Raw genomic sequence first — 25,183 nt, 5'->3', positions numbered from 1 at the left:
TGAGTGAGAGGTACTGTAGTTATTCAGAAAAGCTGCAGATTGTTTTTCATTGTCTTAATCCTGTTTTGTCCATTTGGCAATCATTAAAACATGTTATGGAAGCTACGCATGAAATATGTCTGGAAGCTACTTAGCTACATAGTAAGTAAGTAAGTCGAACGATTTTAATCTATGCATCAAGTATCTGTCCTGTTATTTCAAGCCTAACCAGATTCTGAGGCTTGACAGGAATTAAAGGTACACTGTTTTTAATTCCATTGTGTTTCATGAGAGTCTAGTAGTGGATGGCATGGGAACATCTTTGTGCAGTCTTAGAATAAGCTTAGGAAACTGTTGGGGAAGTTTTTATGTAGCCAAGAGTGTCTGATGAAAATTAGATTTAAAGGGAAAACCTGAACATGATACAGTGATCTTAAGTTAAAGCATCTGGAAGCTTATTCCTCCTGACTTCCCTATTCCCTAGGAAATAAGAAAACTACTTTTTCTTGTCATTCTTTGGCTACATTATGAGAATGTTAGAGCTCTAGAGATGAACAGTGAGGAACTCCTGTGATGTAACTGTGTATTACTTACTTCATACAATAACTGTGATAATCAATATGTCTCTTAATCTTTATATCTTCTGTCCTGTTCCCTCTGACATCAAACATATGAAGTCAAATGAAAAATAGTTAATGAGTGATTACTGTCTCATACTAGTTACAGGCATTTCTTTCTGCAAATGATTCTGAGCAGTTGCTTAAAATGACGTTACCGGTGTTACTCCACAGCCTTTGGAGCATTGCTTCCACTGGTCCCTTCTTAAAACTGAGCATTGCAGGCCATGAAAAACATAGGGCTTTTTCTGAACCCAGACCTTTGTTCATGCTTCTGTCACACCACAGTTACCCCTGTTGCACCTCCATAGTTAATTACTTTTGAGGACTTTCTCATCACAGCATGAACTGAGCATGACTTTATCTGGTGACAGGATAATCTCATTACAGATGATGATCTTGTTAATGAATATCCCCAAGACAGAGCAATCTCATTATTAGCCCCCTCAGGATTTGTCACCTAAGAGCCGATGTATGATTAGATTCTAGATGCACAACATCCTCCCAGATCCTAATGGCCCAACATCTTGAGGCTGAGGTAGCACCCCCCAAAGGCACATGAACCACTGGACATATTTAATTAGGATTTTTGTCCCTAAGTACTTCTGGACATACTTCTCAGGTGAACAATCAAGACAGTTCAAGCACTATGTGCAGGGTTCATCTCTCCGTTGTTCTGTAGAACAAACACAATGCAGTGGCATCAAGGACAACAGAAATAGTGTGGCTTTACCAAATTGATAGTGGCTTCAGGGCAGTACCAGGAAGAGAAGTGTACTGTCTGTCTCCTTGGTAGTGCCCTCTCCAAGTCATCACTCTGCATGGTGTCCTACCTACAAGTTACAGATCTGCTGGTCAATGGTCAGGCCTTCATACCACTGGTGTCTGTTTCCCTGTATAATATATCTATAAAGAACACTGAAAATTATTACCATGAAAAACATGCAGCTAGTTAAAAATCAACCTGATTTTCATTTTTCCTTTTTTTTCTGGGAAGGTTAGGGTGGGGGGTGGAACAGTGCTGAAGTCTAGTACAATATAGGTAACCCGTTTGGGCATCAACGAGCTGTTGAACTGGCTCAATGGCCTGTGAAACCTGAGCCTGAGAGAAGAGTTCAGTCCTGGAAATCTAATAACAACATAGAGGTTGTTTTACAGAAAACTAACACATTAATTTGAGATAAATGTATTTAACTCAACTGATTTATCAAAAAAATGTTTTAGAATATTTACTCTTCCATATGGACCCGTCCAAGGGAAATGCCAAGGAACTAAGTATCATTGCTGCTACTGTGTTTTTAATATGTAGTGCTGTGTTTGTACACAGTGCTTTACAGACACACAGAAAGGTGGAATTTTTATCAAATACAATGACAAAATAGAGGGAGGAGAGTTATCGAGACGCTCTTTTTCTAAATGATCCATATTACAGCGCAACCAGTGTTTCCCCTTGCTCCTATAGCGTTAACAAAAAATGTGCTAGATGAGAGATTGGCAATGCAGAAAAGCAATACATTTTCTTAATTAATCTAGTGGATAGCAGGAACCTGAGCACTAAATCCCACCCATTTGATTTCATTAAATTTACTATAAAGGTTAAGCTGCACTTTAGCATTGGCTCTAGACAACCTCACTCAGCAGAGTGAGGTCAGGGAGATCTCATTCAAGGAGGTGCAGCTTAGTAAATGACTATGAGGAAAGGCCTGATAAAACGGTTCTGTTTTGATGAGAAAGCTAGACAGTGGGGCACACCAAGTAGTAAATGTGATATTTTATTTCACCTGCAGTTTTCCCGAGATGTATGCTTTGAAGAGTTTACAGAGAATTATTCAAAGCTAAATCTCAATTTAAAGGCCCAAGCAACACTGGTGCCACTGGAAACTCAAATCTCAGCCTCGGGTCACTTGAAAACAGCATCAGGGTCTGTGTCAGAGCAGCCTGGAGCAAGTTCAGGGACCAAACAGTGCCCTGTCTAATTTGCCTATAAAAGAGGGTCAGTGGGAGCTAAAGCACTTGGTGGAGAGTTGTATAGCTTGGCAGAGGCAAGCTGTACAAGCAAGAGAATGGACACTGGCCATCCTCTGGCACTGGTGGGCAGGGAGCTAAAGAGGAAAGAAAAGGCTGAAGTGACCATAGCATTTTCTTTGCTCCCCACTGTGCAGCCACACCTGCCCATGAAGGAGTTTCCTCTGCATGCCATACACTCTCTCCACTTCGACTGGAGGCACACTGAGTCACAGTCCGCTCCCCAGTGCACCCCCTGGTAAAGCAAAAATATATTGTGCTTTGTATTGATTTAGAAAGAAAAAAAAGTTATTCTTTTAGGTTAAAAAAGGACTATATGACAAAATTGCCCCTTAGGGTTTTTAATTTTGAAGTTGTGGTACTGCCTCACACAGGAAGGGGTGAGGGGGTTGACCAAATTTCCTTCAGAGGTCCCTTCAAACCTGAATTATTCTATGATTCTGTAAAATTATGTGTAGAGTTTCATACCTAAGTTTTTATGACTGATTATTACCATTGCTCCTGTGAACTGAGCCATCACATGTGTAGGTTATGTAAAACTGTCCCTCGAACTTCAGGGAACAGTCGATCGGATTCAGTCTCCACGTGTGCAGCCTGAGCTTGCAAGTTTCTTCAAGTAACCAGGATCTTGCATGGCAATTGGGAAACATCCCCTTAGACACAGAGGCTACAGCTTTAGTGTTACTGGCAAGCTTCTAAAAACACTGATATGTAGGTAATCCTAAGAGAAGCAGGTAAACTGGAATAATTAGGAAATCAGGTTTTCAGCTGCATTAATGTTATGCAAAAGATACTATATATGTTCTGTTTTCTTTCCACAGCTTAATGTCTGGGCTAGCAGCCCTGGATGCCAAGACTTCCAGTCGATTAGGTATCATAACCGTCACTTACTACCTGTGGACAACATTTGTGGCTGTAGTTGTGGGAATAATTATGGTCTCCATTATCCATCCTGGTGGAGCAGCACAGAAGGAGAGCACTGAAGAGGGCGGAAAGCCCATCATGAGCTCTGCAGATGCACTGCTTGACTTAATCCGGTAACTACATTCATTCTTTCTGCTTTCTGAAGGTAACATTTTGTACATAACTGCATGAGGAACTGTGATCTGAGGATAACTTCTGAACCTAAGGATGAATATTTTGTTTAAATCGCGAAAAAGTAAATTTCAGAAGATGATTTTCAAGTTATCAGATGTTTATACTGGCTGTTTCTAGTAAAATTTAAATGAATGGCCACCGAATGTATCAGAAGTACTAACAACATTGGGATAGGTTTTTTTTTTACCCCTATAGAATCACATGTAGCCCGTGGACCTCACCATCAAATCTATTACGGTCAAGAGAGTATTAAAATGTAATGTTAATTTAAATTAGGGCAGACAGTTGTAATAGGCAAAACCTTAAATATAAGGGCTGAAATCCACATTTTTTGGGAAATAGTTCTTAAAAGTGCTGTTACAACTGCTCACAGCAGCTCTCAGATAAAGGACACAATTAGAAAGACCACTGTTGTGATCTTTTTATTCCTTATTTTTGTCATATTATTTGTTCTGCTTTGTGGCTTTTTCGTGTTTGTTTTACTTTGTTTGGCAGAAGGGGGGTTGTTCTTTTAGACCAACATTAGAGCACTGATGGTATTTTGATAGCCTTGCCTGAATATCCCTCTTTGTCTCAACATTTCAGGTGCTAGTGGGATTAGTTTCCTGACTGAACATAGTATGTGCCTCAGATTTATTTTGCTTATGCAGAAAGACCAAGTTTTGCCTTTGGTTAGTAGTTCCTCAAATCAGTGATCTCATACTATATTGGGCAAGGGCTTTTAGGCCAAGTATGTATCTGAACCACAAAGAGTTCTCTTTGCAGTTTGACTTATTAAAATTAAAAATGTTGCACAGTTTGTCTTTCAAAACCCCAAATTCCTGACTCTGACAGGGTGTCAGCACACAAAGTACTTTAATTAGAGTTACTGGGACCTCAAATCAGAAGGAACTGGGATGAAAAGCTTATAAAAATCTTTTTTTTCTCCTCCAAGTTGCAGGCGATCTGAAACCTGCATGTTTTTCTATTGTATCAATGTCTTACTGAGAATGGGCCAAATTATATTAGTCATGGAGCAGCAGCTGAGAGCACTCTCTTTTGTAGCTTTCCACAAAACCACCATCTTGAAGATGCCCAGTTCGTGGCATCTGTATCTCCTCAGTGACTGCCACAATGTATGTGCAGTGGAATTCATGCGTGTGTGTTTGTGACATAATGTTAAGTCACACTATTCTGTTTCTGCTGCATAAAGGGCTGTAATTCCTACACCAAGAGGAAGGAACTGAGCAAGTTACTGGAGCTTTGAATCCCTTAGTATGGCAGACTAGCATAAGAAGTAAAAGGGAATTTAAGAAAACTGTAATCTTAATGATTATCTTCATAGTGGCAGTGTTTGGAAACCCTTTCTGGCATGCTGAGCTGTTTCTAAGGCCTCGGTCTTAGGCAAGTAAAGGCATAGTGAGACATACAGTGCAATGTTACATCCAAACTGACCTTACAGCTGTCTCTGGAAAGGGTCTCCCTTGCCATAGGTTCCCATCCCCTTCCTCATACCAGCCCAGTTGCTTTTTGAGACCCAGAGTAAGCTAGTTCATGGAGATGAGTCAGATGACAGTAATTTGGGCATGCAAAATCTAAATTCAGTTCTATAGTATTATGTTTGCATAAAATGACTGAACGTCTGTATGACTGGAACCTGAGATCGGAGTTACGATCTCATCTCTTCATCTCTGTATGGCTAGTCCCTGTACACTACAGGTTTAGTGGTGAGGTCTGAGAACACTTTATTCTGCTGAGCCTCATTGCAGCTAAAATACTATGTCCTGATCTAACATTTGCAAATATAATCTATAATTTCACTTCCTACAAACATATACCTGAGCAAATTATAATAGTTTGCATGCATATTTCAGGTATTCATGTTTCTAACCGGGCATGTGCTTTTAGTCTGCGAAACCTTAAAGTCTTCGCTGGTTTGGGCAGGTGTCAACAATGACAGGCCAAGGAACCACTCTCATTACCGAAGCTTAAAAAGAGAGAATAAAGCTCATTCTCCTTTTGCTGTGCTACGCAGCAGTCACAGCTGCAATCTTTCTACCCGAGTGCACAAATTGATGGTTTTAATTCCTCCACTACAGAAATAACCACATTTTCTAAATAGATAAATAACACAACTGTGGGGAATGGGCTTTCAGCCTAGGCAAACATTATAGGTGAAATCCTGGCTCTGCTGAAGTCAATTGCAAAACTCCTAAATATCTATGTGGAAGTCTGGATTAAATGTAATGATGTATCTGCTGGTTTGAGCTAGAAAAGCTGATCCTTTAGCTCAATGATAAATCACTTCCATTCACAGCTGGAGACCATCTTTTTCAGCCCAGATTGGCTTATCTTCTCAATTCATTAATTTCCTCTCAATTTATCAATTGCATATGTGCACAGGAGTTTACACAGGAAACATCTGGTGTTCTGCAAATGAAGAATGCTAAATGTACAAGTGGAGAGATGATATATGTGACATAATTGTGGGGTTTATTTTAAAAGCATGAATCTTGGCATGGTGATACACATATTCACCCTCACTGATTTCAGATTTGAAGCCACTTTGAAATGATGAAATACATTATTATTTCTTGTGATGTTATATATGACATTGTCAGGTCTGGAATTCTTGGCGGGGAGGATGTTGCTAGAAATTGAATTTCTTGAAGTTCTGGGTGAGGATTTTGCTTTTAGAAGTGGTTTTAATCAGAAATTAAAGAATGTACTGACTTAGCAATAAATGAAACCAAGAATGGATGCAGAGCCTCATGGTCATCCTAAACACCTGCAACGTTAATCAATAATCACATGATTATTCTGCATTATTTTGCAGATGGTGCTTCCCATGTATATTTGTCTGTTATGTAAAAAAGCTGGCAATAAAACCTCCAGTGTATATGACTGGATTAGGACATAACAGTGACACTGCACTGCATAATTCTGAAATGGCTCTAAACCTCCCATCAACCAGGAAATACATCATCTCATCAACATACTGAATTTCATGCCTCAAAAATTGTATCCACAAGTTAACCATTTTTTGCCACGCTAAACAGCAGTACTTGAAAGACTTCCTTTCTAAAGGGAACCCCAAGAGATTGGGGACAAGATCTGTGGATGTGAATCTGCCCCTACTGATTTCCTCCTAGATTCAATCTGGACAGAGAGGCCACTGAATGCAGCATAATAGAAGTGTTTTCAACATTCAATTAGTCTTTATACCTAAAATCTTTAATGCTGCTTTGGCCTTAAATGTCTGAATTTTTGCTTTAATCTGATCCAGCTTTAAACCAAATACATCTTCTGCTGTCTGTGGAAGATACCCATTTAACTAGGTAGTTCACCTTTGTACTTGTGCAGGAATCTCCCCTTGCATAATTTGCCCCTCTCTATCGGCAGTGTGCCAGGATCCGGACTAAGGACAAGTAATTCAGAAGGCAGCTGTGAGTCTGAAGCTGTGCAGGAGATGCTGTTCTGACGATGCTTCTCTCTTTAGCTGCCACTTTATTACTACATTGAGACAGATGTACAAATTTGCCTTACTTATATTCAAGGTTTCCGGTGCAAGCACTGCAAGGCTCATGAAAGTATATTTTCTTCCATATTTAAAACTATAAATCCTCAGGCTAAGGATCATCTTGTTCTCTTTAACGCACCTGGTGCTTTATGAATTTTAATGGATTTATTCTCATGATGTGCAATACTTCTGTGAGGTAGGCAAGGACCATTTTCCTTTCTTACAGCTACAGAACCAAGACATATGGAAAAGAAAATATATCACTGAGGATTGTTCAGAAAAATCTGTGGTGCCAGAGGAAATATTCCCAGCTCATACGAGACCTAGTAGGGGTCTTGTTCTAGGAATGTGGCTTTTGGGGCACCTCAATGGAAGTAATAGCAATGAATCAACACATATCTTTACCTTCTTTTTCCTGCGTGAATTATCGAAATTAACTCTGTACTATGCCCCCAAAAATAAGAGAGTGAATTTTTAGTAGCCTTTTGTGAGTTAAGAAATGAAGAAAGGCAAGATATCAATTTTTTAAAATAATTCAGACTTTGAGTGTTTTATTCAAAAGGACAAAAAGGGACATACTTACAGGAATAGCGTTCAATTTAAAATATTAGGTTTGTTTAATTCTGCAACATACATTCACCTGACAAGCAGAACAGAAAATGCCTATAATTTGGGGACGAACATTTGTAAAACAAGATATATGACTCAGGACCACACTGTTTACATTAGCAGTTAATATTTCCACCACATTCTGTTGCTGTTATCAAAATACATTTGATTTAGAAGGGTAAATCCTGCTGCAACTTAAATCATGCTACTTGCATTTGTCACCAAGGGAAACAAAATTTGGCTGATGAGATAAAAACAAACAAGCAAACACCATAAACATTCACATGAGGAGACAAATCCCAGCCAAACTGGGGCTTCACCCTCCTGTTTTGTATAAGGCTGACTGTGTGTGCAAATCTGGGCACCAGCAAGTGCAGGGTTCACACACATTTTTAGTTTTTCTCAAGTCTAACCAGACAGCATGACATCACAAGCTTATTCAGTTCAAAAGCTCCAAATAAAACAATTCAGTGAATACAGTCAGGATCAAATCATGCCTTAACCCATGACACACAAATTTGTACATTTCTGAAGTTTACTGGAAGGGTAAGTCAGAGCATTTTACCACTGAATATTCAGGATGGCATCCAATTTAATAGCAGGTACCAGGAAATGCAATCTGGCTTAACCACGAGAGGGGTTTTTTTTTATACCATTAATAGTTAGAAGAGGATATAAACACTGTAGAGGATTTATGTTTTCATGGGAATCCTGAGCACTCTTTAAAATAATTTCCTTTCCCTCTTTTCAAGCTAAGGGCTATATTCTATTTTACTGAAATTGTGTTTCTTGAAAATAGGGCAGGAGAAACCCAATATCTGCTGTAGTTTGGAAAAAGTCCAGGCTGTGCAGAACCAGAAATCACACTTTAAAAAGTTTACAGCTGAAGACTGAATTGTATATACACGCGATAAGATATTTAAGAGTGCATTAAATGATCCAGGGTTTAAACTATGAAAGAACTTTTTTTAATAACTTTGCCCTACATTCATGTGTCTTTTGCCAAAAGCCACCGTGTACTATGATAGAAATGTTTGTCTGTCCCCTACGGCAAACTACCATTTTTTACTCATTTCAGATTGCCAGTTTTCTTTTATCTAACAAAACCAGCCTGGTGCCAGCACTGTTCTGCACTGTATGTGACCAGATGTTCACTTCTGGTTAATTTTTAAGCAGTTCAAGCTGCACAGAAGCCTGAACCTCAAGTATTTACAAAGGACTCTGAAATCCCTAAATGTGTGGTTCCTATTTGGCACAAAAGGAAACCAACATGGAAAAAAGATAAATCCATGATGAAAACAACTCTGGGGAGATGGACTACGAAGCAGTTTCTGCTCCCTGGTCAGGAGGCTTTAGTCACAGAGGGGGAGGTGCATGGGGGCCAGGAGTTAAAACTGCATTAGGAAAGCTTCAGCCCTAAAGGGGAATAAATCGTCCATCCTCGTGACAATTGGCCTGGACATCTTCCAATGTAAACGTACACTTTTTATTGAATAACTTTGCCTTGCTGGAACCATAGTGGAAATGCACTGGGCCTGTCACGTTACCTTTGATATGAGTCAGCCTTTTCAAGATTCCTAAAGATGTGATGTACTTGTGCTTCCACTCCGAAGAATGATTTTCTCAGAAAGCCATAGCCCTGTTGGGGCTGTGTCAGGACCTTTTCTTTCAGAAGAAGCAGGGTAAGGAGGTTCACCCTCCCTTACTGGAACTGAAAGGCCATGCAACGGTGTCACCCTCAGGACAGATAAAAAGTCCACTTGTTTGGCAGAATGATTCCACAATATGAGTTCTGCTCTGATCTGCAAAAAAGACGAGCAAGACAAAATGCCTTATACCCGATTAGTGATTTTGGCATTCTGTTAGTATCTTTTATCACAATAATGAGGATTTAAATGCCTCATTAATTCTGCGAAAGCCTTCTTTGGTCCTTTTAGCAGGAGGTAGTAAGATTGATACTGAGAAATGAGATGAGGCACTGGAGGTGACTACTGATGTGCAAGATGCATCCTCCTGTGGGCCCTGAGATAGGTCATTTGTTCAGTCTTGCTGAATTAAATTTTGCCCTTGATTTCAGGAGTGCAAACCCTGATGGAGCCCACTGACACAAGCAGGAAGGTATTTCAGATGTATACCCATATGACTAAGGACAGGATTTGTGGCTCATGTGGTACAGTAACAGTAGTCAGGAGTCTACACAGCTGATGATGAAATCATGCAGAGGACAGCAAAAGCAAATGAATTTTTGAGATTAAGATAATGTCACTGAGAAGGACCTCAGCCTATAGTAAATAGGAACCACAGTGCCATTCATTCTTGTGCACAGCTGTAAAACCTGGAAACTTTACAGTTGTGATGTCAAGCTACTCAGACTCCATTTTTACTCTCTCTGTACCCTTGCTGTATAGAGTGACAGGGTAAGATCTCAAACACTGAAGTATTAGAATACTGTCAAATACCCAGCCTTAAAACAATGTTCTTGCAAGCTCAGCTATGCTAGTTCACATTTGAGAGCAGAATGTCCACAGCTGTTTTATGCCCATTGCAAATATAGGCCAATAAAATATTATGAGGACGCGTATGTAGCAAAAACCCAGTCTGGTGGCTTTAATTCCACAGCGTGGGAGACTGCAGCCAAAGACTGTCTGGTGTGGCAGGGATTAGGTACTGATAACATCAAAGTCTGAGAGAAAACCAGATTGCTGCTGCAGAGCACAGAGTGCCCCAGAGGGAATGGGTGTTCTCAGTCAAGGAAACGACATCTGCCCTACCTGTGGCTGCTCTTACGCTAGAGCGGCTGGCCTAATTTCTTATTAAAAAGATCTGCAAAAGCTGAAGGCTTTGAGTTAACAGATGTTGTAGTCAGGACTCAGAATAAGTATTTCAGATATTCAGTAGTATAACTGCAGCCAGAATTTGGCCTATTATTTCTAATAGAAATTATCCAGGAGCCATCAAACTGGCTATCCCAGTAGCTGTAGGCTAATGTTCTGTGGATAATTCAGCTAACAGCACGAGCAGTAAAACAGTTTAACAGTGCTGGTATTTGTATCACTACTGTAGTTCTCAGAGTCAGCAACCTTCTGAAGAGAGCAAGAGAGCTCCCACATCCTGGGGGCAGTGCCAAGGCACGGCCTAAGCTGAAAAATGGCTTCCTAACACAATTCAGCTTCCTAAAGCAGCGGAAACCTAGGGGAGCAAAAACAAGCAAATAGTGTTAATTGGTAGGTTAATTGGTGGGAGACAATGAAGAAGGAAAGAGGACCTCCCACTTCTGGCAGCGATAAGGTGTTAAGTAGTCCTACGTGTATTGGGAAGCTGCACCTTCAGAGCTGCCTCTTAGACCAGGTGCTGTCTATACTTGATAGAAGTCTTCAGGATTTTCTTCAAATTCCATGGCTACCAAATTGCAGAACACATGTTGCCTTAGTCATACATACACATTTCTAACTCGGTACATCCTTACACCTGAATCCTCTTATCCCATACAGAATTAGGGAAGGGCTCCAAAATTTGCTAGTAGAATGAACCAGCCTGTGCATCGCAGCAGGATGTAGTCAAAGAAGGTGTTTAGTAGGTCACTTGTGCGTATATGCTGCTATCACAGCAAATGCAGGCCAGGCACGCTGTGCCAGCTGTGGCTCAATAGTTCACGTCTGTAGAAGGTTCACTGAGCTGATACTGAAGTTTCATGCACATTCACTCTTTTAGCCTGTGTTGAACCTCCTGCTCTGCCTGGCAGAATTCCTGAAGCAGAAGATGCTCTGGGAAATGTTCTTCCTCAGGGCAGACAGTATTTAGCTCTTAATTTTTTATGTAACCAGAAACCATATGTCTCAGTTTCTGTTTTACAATCGTATCCTTGTCTTAGACCTAAATTTATCTATGTTCCACACCAGCCTCACTCACTGTTATTCACTATATTTAATTCCCTATTATTATGTGAAATTATTTCTGCTAGGAATGCTGAATTGTGCCACTGAGGTTAGAGACAATGTTGCTCGTACTAAGGAAATGAATCCCAGATCACTTTAAGTTTCCTGCACTATTATTTTGTGTCCTGTATCTTGTAAGCAATCTGAAAGTAATGCTGGAAATTCAGAAGTATTTTATTTGCTTAGCTTTCTTAATTGAATAAACACAACAGCATTTATAGGTGGTGACAGCAATGAGTAGCTCAGCTTGAATTATTACTTCATAAGTACTGACGTCTTTAATTCAATATATGTCAGTGATAAACACAGTGCCTGTTCTGAGTAGAGAGAAGCCTCCCTTTATGATCCTGATACCAGATCCATGTCAGTAAATCTTTATCTTGTCCAGAATTGCAGTAAAGCTAGTAGAGATCTGCAGGGGCCAATCTGATGGCAGGCTGGATGCCTGGAAGATAGGTGGGCAGAGATCGACAGGCTGCAACACCCAGCCATTAATTTTGTAATACGTTTGGGCAAATGCAAGTGTCTGGATTTTGTGCTAGACTAAAGCTCCCACCCCAGCTAGCATTTCCCAGTGCTCAGGTTTGGTGGGCCAGAGACCCACAGGAGGACTGCCCCGAGGCAGCCAGGCTGGCTGGCAGTTGTGTGGATCCCAGCAGCCCTCCTCATCGCAGTTCCATGGTAAAAAGTCAAATCCTTCACTACCAGTCTCACTTCAGTCTCTTGTTCTGAAACATTCCCAGGAGATCCCTGCCAAACATTCAGCTCATGGCTGGAAATACCAACGTGCAGCAAAACATACCTCTAAAGCAAGAATTTCTCAAGTGTTTCTGAAGAGGCCTGACTGAACCAACAATCACTCCCAGTCATCTCCCAGCTCTAGGGGACAGTTTGATACTTTCTTCTCATTATTTGTTTTTAGTTCATTAGAGTTCTCATGCACCAATTGCTCTCTTGACTGTTTTTAATTAACAAAACTAAATTTTGGCTAATACTGGATTTTTTCAATCCAAGTAAACCAGCTTAAAATAAAAAATAAGCCGAGGCTCTGGCAAACACATTCAGGTCAGCCCTTCACTAGATAAATTGTGTAATTTTGGTAAGGCTAGTCTCAAAGACTGGATCACAGTGCATAATATATTAAAAAATATTGGGAGAATTCCAGCATCCAGTATTAAGTGGGTAGTTGTAATTCCTGCAGGATAAAGAATGATAAAGAAACAAAATGCTTTAATCCTCCACAAATTTGTCTAACATTTAATCTAGCTACTAACCATATGACATTTCCTTTCTCGAGCAGTCTTAATTTGTTCTTAATTCTACTAATTAGGACTATAAAACTAGGGAGAAAGTAGAAATCATCAGCAATTAAATTCATATTTCTTTGTAAAGCTACGGCTCATACGTGACATTTATATTCAGAGCTGTGCGGGAATCCTCAGTGTGGATCTGTGCTTTCAGAATATTTGACATTCACACAGCAGGTCAGAGCACAATCATCACACTAAGACTGTGCACTCCTGTAGTAGCTTTCATCTGATCATCTCAAATCAAAAAACAAAGACGATTTAATATTAATGAAGCCTTTAACAATCTGCAAGCAGACTTCCCTTAGGACGCATAATAAGGCAGTAACCATCTTTTCTCTCCAGTGCTTCCCTCTCCTATCAACATCCTCTCCATCTTCCCAGGTCCAGCTCCACCCAGCTGTTTTTCAGTTAGTCCCCTGCGTCAGCCAAGCCCCCAGGGCTCAGGCAGAAGGTTGTGTCTGCATCTGATAGGAAAGCGATGCACAGCTGGCTGTTGTCTGTGTCTTGCTTTGGCTACAGATTCAACATTTGAACCAGAGAATCATCAGCTTTATAGATGATTTGCAGAGAAAACTCGATGCTTTGCGCTGTTGTTACCAAGGTGAAAGCTTTGTTGATGGCAGCACAGCACTCAGACATACAGCACTGCTTACAATGGTGTAGTGAGTGTTCATTGCTAACCACATCACTACACAGTGTCTTAAGTGTCTTAAGCTAAATCATTCCAATTAAATGAAAGTGTGTAAAGGGACTGCATTAAGTTAACTAAACCTTGCTACCTTATATGGAAAGATGGACTAGAAAACCTTTAAAGGTCCCTTCCAACCCAAACCGTTCTATGATTCTATGATTGTATATGGCCAAAGCTGCTGTCCTCTGCTATCACATCCCCGTAGCACACAGCCATCATCATACCTGGGGCTCTTAAGCAGGATTGGTAAAATGGAAGGAGATGTTGCAGTGTACAGCACAGCTAATGTATGCTGTTATCCTGCAGGAATGCCAGGTAGCAGATCAAGCTGCAAGGGGTAGGTAAACTGAACTGTCTTGCCTGCACTGAGGCGAGGAATGGCCAGAACAGTTAAAGAAGAGTTACTAAAGTGCTGCACATCAACCTTGTATCTTGCCTGGTAGTAACTTGTCTGTGTAACACTAGTTTGTCCTAAAGTAACAGCCTTACCAAAATGACCAATGATGCCTTTATGTCACTTGTCTGTTCTCACACAGCAGGCCAACAAAACCCCATCATTTTCAATCTTCTGTTTCAATCATTAGACAGTACTACTACCCTTTAATTAAAATTCTTCTCCCTCTGCTTTACCCTGAAAAGGATAATTAATTATCTCTTTGTATCAATTGGTCTCAGTGCCTGATGCTACTGAAACAGATTCTATCTCATAATTTTAAGTGCGATCATAATGTCACATTATGATCACTTAAAATAGCAATAAAATTGTTTTTTCTATGCCAGTGCTGCACAGCATGCTCTTGCTGCGACTCCATTAGCAGCAAGCATATGCTGCTGCTGCAAAGAGGAAAGCAGGTCTGGAAAATGTCTCAGTTCAGTATGCATTTAACTGTTCACATATATAGCAATTCTCTTTGGAATGAGAATGGGCTTTTCACATATACTTAGGTGTTGTCCTGTCTTGGAGCTTGAGCTGGACTTTGAATAAAACGTCTTTTGGTTAGAGAATTCAGGAGTTTCTCCTTGCATAAATTTATGTATATGAAAGCATATAATTGGGTCATAGGTTGTCACTGTCTTCTGCCTCTAGATTCAGAAGCTTTGGGCTCAAAATAAATCGGTTCTGAAAATGATCCTATTAGAGTCATCACACAAATCTTGATTCCCAAATGCTACACGAACACATATGACTTTTTAGCTTTTTTGCCCAACTATGTTATGATTCCTCTTTGAAGCCTGTAGAGGGTGTGCTCTCCATTTCAAATTAGGATTGAATGTCTTTCTGCAAAGTAGTAGTCTAGCTCAAACAGAAGTTATAAATTAGCTCCAGATATTATTGGGTGAAATGTTATGGACTGAGGGACACAGAAAGTCAGAAAAGATGACAACAAGAGTCACTTTTGGAATTAAAAATCTGTTGGTCTCACTGCAAATCTCAGTGTGTGGTCATTGTCTTCCTCCATAGCTCAGCCATGAGCAAAGAGGAAGCTGTTGGCCTCACTTCAGTCTCTTTGTTCTGAAGCCTCAGAAGTATATTAAAATAAAATTTAGCAAAGACTGTGCAGCTCTAATCTCAATTCTTTTAATCAGGAATGAGATCCTCTTTTTGAAAAGCAAACTGTTCTTGACCAAACCACTGTAAAGTCTACATCACTTGTAATTTTAGTGATGAAAAGTGTATCAGGAGGTACTGCAGTTTATGAGTCATCTCACAAGAGTACTTCGAAGTCCCAAAGTAGATTACAGCACCCAGGGGTCTCAGGAATACATCCCTGAACACTGACTCTGTCTTGAACAGCTCATTATTTACATAGGGAAGACAAAATATGAAATAAAGGAATATTCTTCTCCCCAGTGAGCAGATGGGGAAGGGAATGATAGCAATTATGCTGCCCCAGTTACAACATGGAGACTGTGGCAGAGCCAGTAATTGAAACTAGAGTTCCTGGGTCTCACTCCAGGTATTTAGAAGCAAGTCCCAAAACTTTAATTCTGAGGAACTGTCTCTCTGTTGAGCCTTGCTCAGTCAGGTACAGCTGTATGGAATGAGTGGGAGAGAGTGACAGTCTTCTGCACCCGTCCAGCCCTTGCTCTCTAGGAGGGTAAATAACTGATTTATCATGGGAGACCCAAGACACAGTAAACAGAAGTTGTTTTCAGTTCCATAGAAATTATTCTTTTATTTGTTCATTTTTAGGAACATGTTTCCAGCCAATCTTGTTGAGGCCACATTCAAGCAGGTAAGTGGCTATATTCCTTTTACCACTGATGGAAGAGATGAGCTAGGATCACATAAAACATGTATCTTCATAAAACAGAATCCAGATATAGACATTGCATATTACTTCAGATACTGTTAGTACCTTCGGCATTTAGGAATTAATGAGTCCACTTCCATTAGCCTCAGCAGCCTTGGTGTCTGAAGGCAAAACAAACAAGCATAAAATGCACAGTGTGACTAGAGAATAGACATGCACACCTATGTCAGCTCCACCTCCACCTGAGGCCAGATCTTTGAGGACCTTGAGAAAGGTGCTGTAGGGAAGCAGAACAATTTATGCCAGTATGCTTGGAGCATGGTTTTTCTTAACGTGGGACTGCAGTCACAGAGTAGCTGGAATCTCTTTAAGAGCGCACAGTAACACTGTGCAAAGGAAGAATGATGACCAATGATGTTAAAGGTCTTCTCCAACCTAAATGATTCTATGATTCTATTTGGTTGACAGCAGGCTGAATATGAGCCAGCAGTGTGCCCAGGTGGCCAAGAAAGCCAATGGCATTCTGGCTTCTATCAGAAATAGTGTGGCCATGTCCTGGTTTCGGCTGGGATAGAGTTAATTTTCTTCTTAGTAGCTGGTACAGTGCTGTGTTTTGGATGTAGTGTGGCAATAATGTTGGTAACACGCTGATGTTTTAGTTGTTGCTAAGTAGCGCTTATCCTAAGTTAAGGATTTTTCAGTTTCCCATGCTCTGCCAGCAAGCAGGCGTGTAAGAAGCTGGGAGGGAGCATGGCCAGGACAGCTGACCTGAACTAGCCAAAGGGATATTCCATACCATGGAACGTCATGCTCAGTATATAAACTGGGGAGAGTTGGCTGGGAGGGGCGGATCGCTGCTTGGGCATCGGTCAGCGGGTGGCGAGCAATTGCATTGTGCATCACTGTTTTTTTTCCTTGAGTTTTATTTCTTTTTTTTTTCTCTTCCTTTTTTTTTGTTATATTCCTTTCCATTATTATTATTATCGTTATTATTATATTTCATTATTATTATTGTTAGTATTATATTTTACTTATTAAACCATTCTTATCTCAACCCACAAGTTTTACTTTTTTTCCTGATTCTCCTCCCCATCCCACTGGGAGCCGGGGGGAGTGAGGGAGTGGCTGTGTGGTGCTTAGCTGCTGGCTGGGGTTAAACCACAACAGGCCAGCAGGACTAGGGAAGTGATCGTCCCCCTGTACTTGACACTGGTGAGGCTGCACCTTGAATATTGTCTTCAGGTTTGGGCCCCTCACTACAAGAAAGACCTTGAGGTGCTGGAGCGTGTCCAAAGAAGGGCAACGAAGGTGGTGAAGGGTCTAGAGCACAAGTCTTATGAGGAGCAGCTGAGGGAACTGGGGTTGTTTAGCCTGCAGAAAAGGAGGCTCAGGGGAGACCTTATCACTCTCTACAACTACCTGAAAGGAGGTTGTAGCGAGGTGGGGATCCGTCTCTTCTCCCAGGTAACAAGCGATACGACAAGAGGAAATGGCCTCAAGCTATGCCAGGGGAGGTTTAGATTGGATAGTAGGAAAAATTTCTTCACCGAAAGGGTTATCAAGCATTGGAACAGGCTGCCCAGGGAAGTGGTTGAGTTACCATCCCTGGAGGTATTTAAAAGATGTGTAGATGTGGTGCTTAGGGACATGGTTTAGTGGTGGACTTGGCAGTGTTAGGTTTACGGTTGGACTTGATGATCTTAAAGGTCTTTTCCAACCTAAATGATTCTATGATTCTATGAACAGAATACCATGTCCACTTAAAGCAACAAAGTAATGTATTTAGGAAGAATCTCATTACTCAGATTGGAATTTGGCCAGAAAACCTCATCTAAAAGTTCGGAGTGAGCAAGAGGCATGGCTATATTTATTTCACCTGGGGGAATATTTCATGGGAACCTTACCTCTGGTGAGGCAAAGAGAAAGGCACTCAGAACTTCTAGGGAGTCATTCCCAATTATGTCTTACAGGAAAGTAGCTATATCAGGAGATGGTGTGTTTGCTGCTCAAGGGTCTGATTATATACATACATATATATATATATATATTTGGGGGTTGGACTAGATGACCTTTAAAGGTCCCTTCCAACCCAAACTATTCTATGATTCTATAGGAAACTCTGATGTTGTTATGCTTTTCCAAAAATTCAACTGTTTTTACAGATTTTAGCAACATAGGGACAGGAGCTGTCATTCTTCTTTTCATGCTTGTCCCTTTAACATGCAACCTTGTTGAAACAGAGCACTTAGGAGGTCTCATTAAACTATTAATTCCTGCTGGGATATTATAATAAAAACTATTTTGTTTTCTTTCAGTATCGCACCAAAAGTATTCCCATCATTAAATCTAACAAAGCATCATCTGAAAGCACCACTCGTCGCATTATAATATATGGAGTCCAAGATGAGAATGGATCCAATGTCCAGAATTTTGCCTTGGATATCACTCCCCCCCCTGAAGTGATTTACAAATCAGAACCAGGCACTAGTGATGGCATGAATGTGCTAGGGATTGTGATATTCTCTGCCACAATGGGTAGGTTTCAGACATGTTTGGTTTGTAATAATCCAAGTATCCATTTAAGAGAAAAAGATAGGGGTTGGGTTGTTTGGTTTCTTGATTGACCATTTTTAACTATTTCTATCTAAACTTTGTGGGGAAAAAGGCAAAACTGTTACAGAGCTGTTCTCCCAACCTTTCAAAAATAAATCTTCAAAATCCTTGATGACTTTTGTTCTATGCAGTTCTGTTTTCTGTGCATGCACTTACATTCTTTTTGGTTTAATTTTTTTCTGGATTATTTTGAGCTTTTATTTATGAACCATTTTTCCTAACTGTAAGAAAGACTAATACAGTGTGCTCAGAGGAGGTAGGAATTACTTTACCAGGTCAGACCCATGGCCCCTCGGCCAATATTCTGTTTCACTCTCTGGCCAGCAGCAGAAGTCCCAGAGAAAGTTTCAAGAAATTCTGAAATAAACAAGTCTGCAGCAGACTTTCTTTCCAAAGCCCAAGAAGTTAGTACACTTCTAATGCCCAGAGCTCCAGGTGTTGTATTACAGGAACAATGAAATTCCCGCACTGCTCTTGGTTCAGAGGGCATCAGGCTGAGACACCCCCCATTCTCATGGCCGGACGTTTCATCCCTGCAGCTGGCAGTCCAAGCAAAACCTGCTCCCAGACCAACTTCTGGCTAAATTTCCCCCTACCAGGCAGAAAATTACTTTAGCCCTGGAACCTGCCCTGTCTGTTGTTCTTACCCATTCTTAGTCACATTTTACCACATTATTAGTGTAGAATATAACTGTCACTTATCTATGTAAAGAACCCAATTCAGATAATGAGCCTCAGTGATAGCTCAAATAAGTGAGCTACAAAGGTATATTGTTTTATCAGTTTTAAATCTGTGGATCTTCTCTTTGACTGAAACTTTTTTATTTTATTTTTGCCATCATGCAATGCTGATAGTTATAGACCATCTAGTAGCTTATCACAGTGAACTCTAAGAGCTTCTGTCTGGCTAATTTATTCAGTTTCACTTCCTGGAGGAACTCATTGGTACCATTTGTGTTATATTATGTTTGTGGATTTGGAAGAGGGAATTTAAACGAACATGCCCTAGTTAGTTAATCATAAAGTTCTGATGATATTTACAAGAAAATGCTGATCAAATTTTCCTTATCTAAATTTATTCTTGGAAGTTAATCTGGTCAGCAGAGGAAGTTCCATAAAACATCTTTGACTGTATTTATTATATTATGGTTCGTACCAGCACAAGGGGTCAAAAATCAAGCCTGGAATTAGCAGATTTGTCTCTCTCTTTTAGTTTCTCCAGTGGGTCGTATTCCATATGCAACACTGCTGGAAACTGGCTGTCCTCCAGTTTGTAGTATTTTGTGGTCAATTCCCAAAGTACAATGGCACAGCAAACACTATTCCAGTCAAAAAGTATTGGATATGAATGAATTAATTACATGTGCTTATTAGGATCAAGGGCAATTTTGTACTTCTGAGCACAGAAGATCATTCACTGTCTTCCCAGAACTGAATGTATTACTTTTACCATGCCCCTAAGTCTTGCTGGCCTGGGGCTCAAGAGATGGAAACTGAGAGCTGGTTTCTTCCTGGCTGACGTACAGAAAATGTACTGCCGGTACTGCCACGTACAGCATAGTCCTGGCTGCTGGGTCACCTGTGACTGTATCAGCCATGAACAAACCTGAGACACTAAACCCTCAAAACTTTTCATCTACCAGTAACTATTTCAGACTGTCATTTTGAACAAAGGATGCAGCCAAGCATTTATCGCTGTCTTCAGCTTTCTGCACCCCCCCAAAAAATGGAAGCAATGAAACAGAAGACATGTGGCTTCAATCTCTATGAAAGAAGAGCATCCTTCCAAAGTTTTTATTTATTGCAAAAAAAATGTATACAGGCCTTGGTGCTTTGTAACAGTTTTGCCCACTTTGGCTGAGTCTTATTTGCACAAAGGTCTTTTTACATCACTTTGGCATAGAAAAACAGCATTAGGGTGGGTGTGAGTTCTTATTACAGCTTCTTTAAGGTCCTTGAACAGCATAAGAATAGCATAAAGGGACAAGAATTTAGACTTGAGCTAACTCTCTTTTCCTGAAGCAGGAGGTTGCTTAGTAATCTCAGTCCAGGAATAAATCCTGCGCATGAATGACTGGACTTCTTTGCCTGGAATACATTAAAATGGGCAACATTTGACAGGCAGAGTGTGAGGTCAAGACACATGAAAAATCTTGATGCTGGGCTCAGCTGTGACTAGCTATATTACCTCTTCTCACAGAGTGTGCAGGAATTTCTGTTCGAGATTATGACAGTGGCTAAGCATTGAGACATCTGATCTTTTTTTCTTGGAGGAGCACACATTATTCATTACAAGGGAAATGTTTGCACTGAAATGGAACTTGGTACATCAGGGCTGCAGACAGAAGGTCCCAGTCCTGCCTGCTCCCCTGTCTGTCCCCACCAATAGCCACATGCTTAGGTAGGACAGTGTTTTAAAGAGCAAATTTCAGTTATTCTTGCAATATGAAAAAGAAGGCATTTCTTCTTTTTGGCATTATACAGAATTAGAAGCCAATACTCCTGTAAAACTGCCACTGACCAGGCTAGAAGAGCTGAACTATAGTTAATGTCCTCTTATCAAAGATGAGCAACATGCTTAATAAAAGAGTCTTGTTTTCTGACCTAAAAGTTATAGCTTAGATGAATATTAGCAGGCGTACAAACCCACATCTTGAATGCACTGTTATTGTGAAATCCCTGGATAAAACAGCTGAGAGCCTCCCTCCCTGCCTCAGGAGGGGATTGCCCTGGAAGCGGTGCTGCCTGAGACCTGGCTCGCAAACGCAGATATGGGCTCCGAGGGACAGAGCCCAGGCTTCTGCTCAAAGCAAGGACACTGCATATCCAGAGCAAGTGGCAGCACGCACCCCACTCATAGCCCCCTGCTTCCTCATTAAACTCCCTTCAAAAGCAGTCTCTCTTGGTGCAGCTAGCTTTTGAAGTGCTTCCTTGAGCAATTAACTCGATCATTTATAATCCTTTCAGGGAATGATGGCAGAAAATTAATAAAATAGGAAAATTATATCTATTTATATGCATTATTGGAAACTAACACTGTCTGGAGAATATATGGTTAGGTGACACATCCCAGAGCTGTATTCTTTTCCTTTCTGAGCGCTGGATGCACATAAATGGGTTTTCTTTGCTTTCTTCTTTGCTGGTTAGTCTATACAGACCAATTTGGCTTTTCTTCACATAAATTTGCATTTCCTTATCTCCCCCAAGTTTGCAAAGCCTGACTGATTATGAGGGTTGGTTGTTATTATGTAGAGAGATAACTACTAAAAATAAGATGGAGGTCCCCTTGCTAACTCCCCGTTACCAGAACAAACCTCAAATACTGGGTTTGCCCCAGGAGTGTCTCATGGATGCTGCCCAGTTGTACGCTGTGCATAGCAGTAAGGCAGACTGCAGGCAGAGACAGTTTCCTTCACTAGAAAAATGTTTTTCAGTTTGTCTTCCATGAATCCCTCAGAGGAGGTAAATCCTTCTCAGGGCTCTATGAAAGATACTTAAGGAAACAGGCTTGCTACCGGGGGGGTAAATCTACAGTACAAAAGTACCTCCACAGGGAAACTTTCAGGGAACTGCAAATGAAAAACCACCCACCTAGGGGAGAGCGCCCTGTATGGAGCCAAAGCACAAGGCTGTGGCCTGGCTCCCCCACGCTCTTGTGTTTGTGTAAGGTGAGGTTTTCAGATATCATGTCTCTTTATACAGCACAAAGATCTATATTCATCCGGTCATCTCCCACTTAGTTCACTTTGAATTACAGCAGGGAGGGAAAGCACTCGCGCTTTGCACGAAGGCACCTGAGAAATTGAACCTGAATGCCTTTGTTTGCAGGTATAATGTTGGGAAGAATGGGGAACAGTGGCGTTCCTTTGGTCAGCTTTTGCCAGTGTTTAAACGAATCTGTCATGAAGATAGTGGCAGTTGCTGTTTGGTAAGTAACTGTTTTAGTAAAAAAATCAGTATTTTTTAAAAAGAGTAAGACAATTTCAACAGAAGAGGATGCACAGAAATCTCATAAACTTATTTCCAGGAAAATAAATGAGGGTGAATGATCCTTAGCTTTGCAGGGCCTCAGCATTTGAAGGAAGATACATATACACACATCCTGTCCCTGGCTTGTACTGTCATTTTGACAGAGGCACCCTATATATTACTCCCAAATAACGGAACATGGTATAGCTGGATGGGTGTGTGCTGTATGCACTAGGGGCACTGCCAATCCGCAGGCAGGCCGAGAGGGATTATAATACATCCAGCCCACACAAGGGAGAAGCACGATGAGATGCTCAAGCTGGTACTTCCATCCCTTACAGCACTGCTCCACTAGAAATACTACTCTGGCTTCAGCTTGCTCAGGAGAGGGCTGGGCTCTTGCGCTGACTGACTGTGCTGTCGTTAGCGTGGTTGCTGCTAGCTTGGCTATCTCTGCACTGAACAGCACAGAGGAGATGATATACCCAGAGTGCTTCGCACTCGGGATGTCTCCAGTCAGCAGAATAGCCCTCAATGAACCATCCTAGGCCATGTAACTTAGGAAAAGCCTTCAGAGCCATCTTAAATTACACTAAGAGCCAGCTAGACCTGGCAACCCACCTGCCCCAAAGATCAGAGGAACAGTAGGTGACCGCCAACAACAATAACTATCAGCTTAGCATCTTCCCCACCCTTCAGAAGGTCCCCTAATGTGGCTCAGCCCAACGTGGTAGGGATCCCACTACCAGCACTCAGCCTTTGTTTCCAGCTACCTAGTCCAGTCTGACTGAGCTGGGTCAGGGAATGATTGCTTGGTTAGATGGGTCCAAGGGGTAGTAATTTCTGGAAGGACGAGGGGGAAGTGGCAAGCCTCTGGAGATGGCACAGGTGCAAGTGGAAGATGGCTAGATGCCCCCAGATTTTTTTAATTTTTTTTTTTAATCTTAAGTTCTTTCGGCACCCATGGCTTTGTGTCTAGCCACACACAGAAGCACAACAGTTTTGATAAAGCACCTATCCCACATCCGGTCCAGAGGGGGTTCAGAAACTAACTATTCTTCTGCCTATCTATCTGCCCCAAATCAAACTCCCAGGCAGTCCAAGAGCATGTCTAATGCATGTTGGTGTTTTTCCTATGTCTTCCAAAGGCAACATAAACATTTACTTAACAGCTTCCAACAAAAATCCATGAACAGTTACACGAGCACAAACACATGAGCAGAGCTTAGGATTCATTCCCCCTCTCCCCAGTAAATGACCTGCCTTAAGCTAAAAAGTCAGAGCTGCCTTCTGAACGAAAACATTTTAAAGTCATCCCTGACCAGCACCATAACCTCAGCTGTGCTGAGGAGTACCCCAGAAAAGATTGTTTAGCCCAGTGCTTCGGGCGCACCCAAGTGTGAGAGAGAGGGGCTTAGTCTGATAAAACAATGGAACCCAGCTGTGCTGCTTCCAGACAGGCTGCTGTTACTGCACTGCTACTGGATATTTTTTTACATATTTTTTGATGGAAGTGAGCTATCTCCTAGTAATGACTGTCTTTCTTTTTGCTCAGGTATTTTCCATTTGGAATTGTGTTCCTAATTGCTGGTAAAATCTTAGAAATGGATGACCCCTCAGCCATTGGGAAGAAACTGGGTTTCTATGCCATTACGGTGGTTTGCGGCCTGGTGGTGCATGGGCTGTTTATTCTGCCAATGATGTACTTCTTTATCACCAAGAAGAATCCCATTGTCTTCATCAGAGGGATTCTTCAAGCCTTGCTCATTGCTCTGGCCACATCCTCCAGGTATTATACAGTTTCTAGACAGATGCAACAAAATACTTGCTAGATCCTTAATCCAGCTTTCTCTTGAGAACAGCACACTATAGCTGTACTGGAGCAGATATATTTATATCTGAACAATGGCCTGTGTCAAATTCACTGGTATATTTCTAAAAGATGTGTCTCTCAATATTTGGAAGTTACGTGTGGGAGCCATTTGACAATAATGTTTCTCATATTGTTTTCTGTCAGTTTAAAAAATATTGGACAAAAATGTTTTTTCTTAGAGGACTAGAAAGGAAATAAGGGTATTTTTCCATAAAAACAAACATTGTGCTTCTACAAAGTTAATATATATAAGGGACACACAGTTTGTTCAGACTTCATTTTTGGTATTGGTGGAGAACCTCCTAGTTCAGTCATATGGAAACATTTTACCCTTTCTACTCATCTTAGTCTTTGTTTCTTGGTACATTAAGAAAAGACTGTGGTTGCAAGCTATTGTCCAGAACTGCGAAAGTATTTAGCTGTTCTGCTCAAGGAATAATATTTTTTGCATCCTTTTTAGGGAGGATGTACAATGAGTTTTAACCATAGCTGAACAAAGGTACAGTGAAAATGGGAAACAGCTTGTGAACTGGTTATGAAAATGACTCCCAAGACAGATAAACTGGTGCATAAGAAGTGCTTGAAAGGGCTGGAATTGACTTGCATGGAGTGGAGACAAGAACGACAACTAAAATAACATTTCTGTGTAGCCAATATCATGAAAGCACAGTTTCATGGCATCTGTGGCTGGAGGCTTGTTACTCTGAAGT

The 25,183-nt window shown here is 41.0% G+C and overlaps 2 protein-coding genes across 2 annotated transcripts in view; one reads left to right on the top strand and one right to left on the bottom strand.

Annotated features, from left to right (window-relative positions):
• Positions 1-25,183, bottom strand: part of CPT2 (carnitine palmitoyltransferase 2) — a 74,766-nt gene that overhangs the window by 22,045 nt on the left and 27,538 nt on the right.
• SLC1A7 (solute carrier family 1 member 7) overlaps positions 1-25,183 on the top strand; it is a 56,824-nt gene that overhangs the window by 13,390 nt on the left and 18,251 nt on the right. Inside the window, exons 3-7 of the mRNA XM_050900629.1 lie at positions 3,443-3,658; positions 15,958-16,000; positions 18,334-18,553; positions 22,460-22,559; positions 24,156-24,389. Of these exons, the coding sequence (XP_050756586.1) occupies positions 3,443-3,658; positions 15,958-16,000; positions 18,334-18,553; positions 22,460-22,559; positions 24,156-24,389 (813 nt within the window). The remainder of the gene's footprint in view (positions 1-3,442; positions 3,659-15,957; positions 16,001-18,333; positions 18,554-22,459; positions 22,560-24,155; positions 24,390-25,183) is intronic.

The sequence above is a fragment of the Gymnogyps californianus genome, chromosome 8 (assembly GCF_018139145.2).
Source record: "Gymnogyps californianus isolate 813 chromosome 8, ASM1813914v2, whole genome shotgun sequence".
NCBI lineage: Eukaryota > Metazoa > Chordata > Aves > Accipitriformes > Cathartidae > Gymnogyps > Gymnogyps californianus.
The sequence above is the reverse complement of the archived record's forward strand: the minus strand, read 5'-3'. Positions and strand labels throughout refer to the sequence as shown.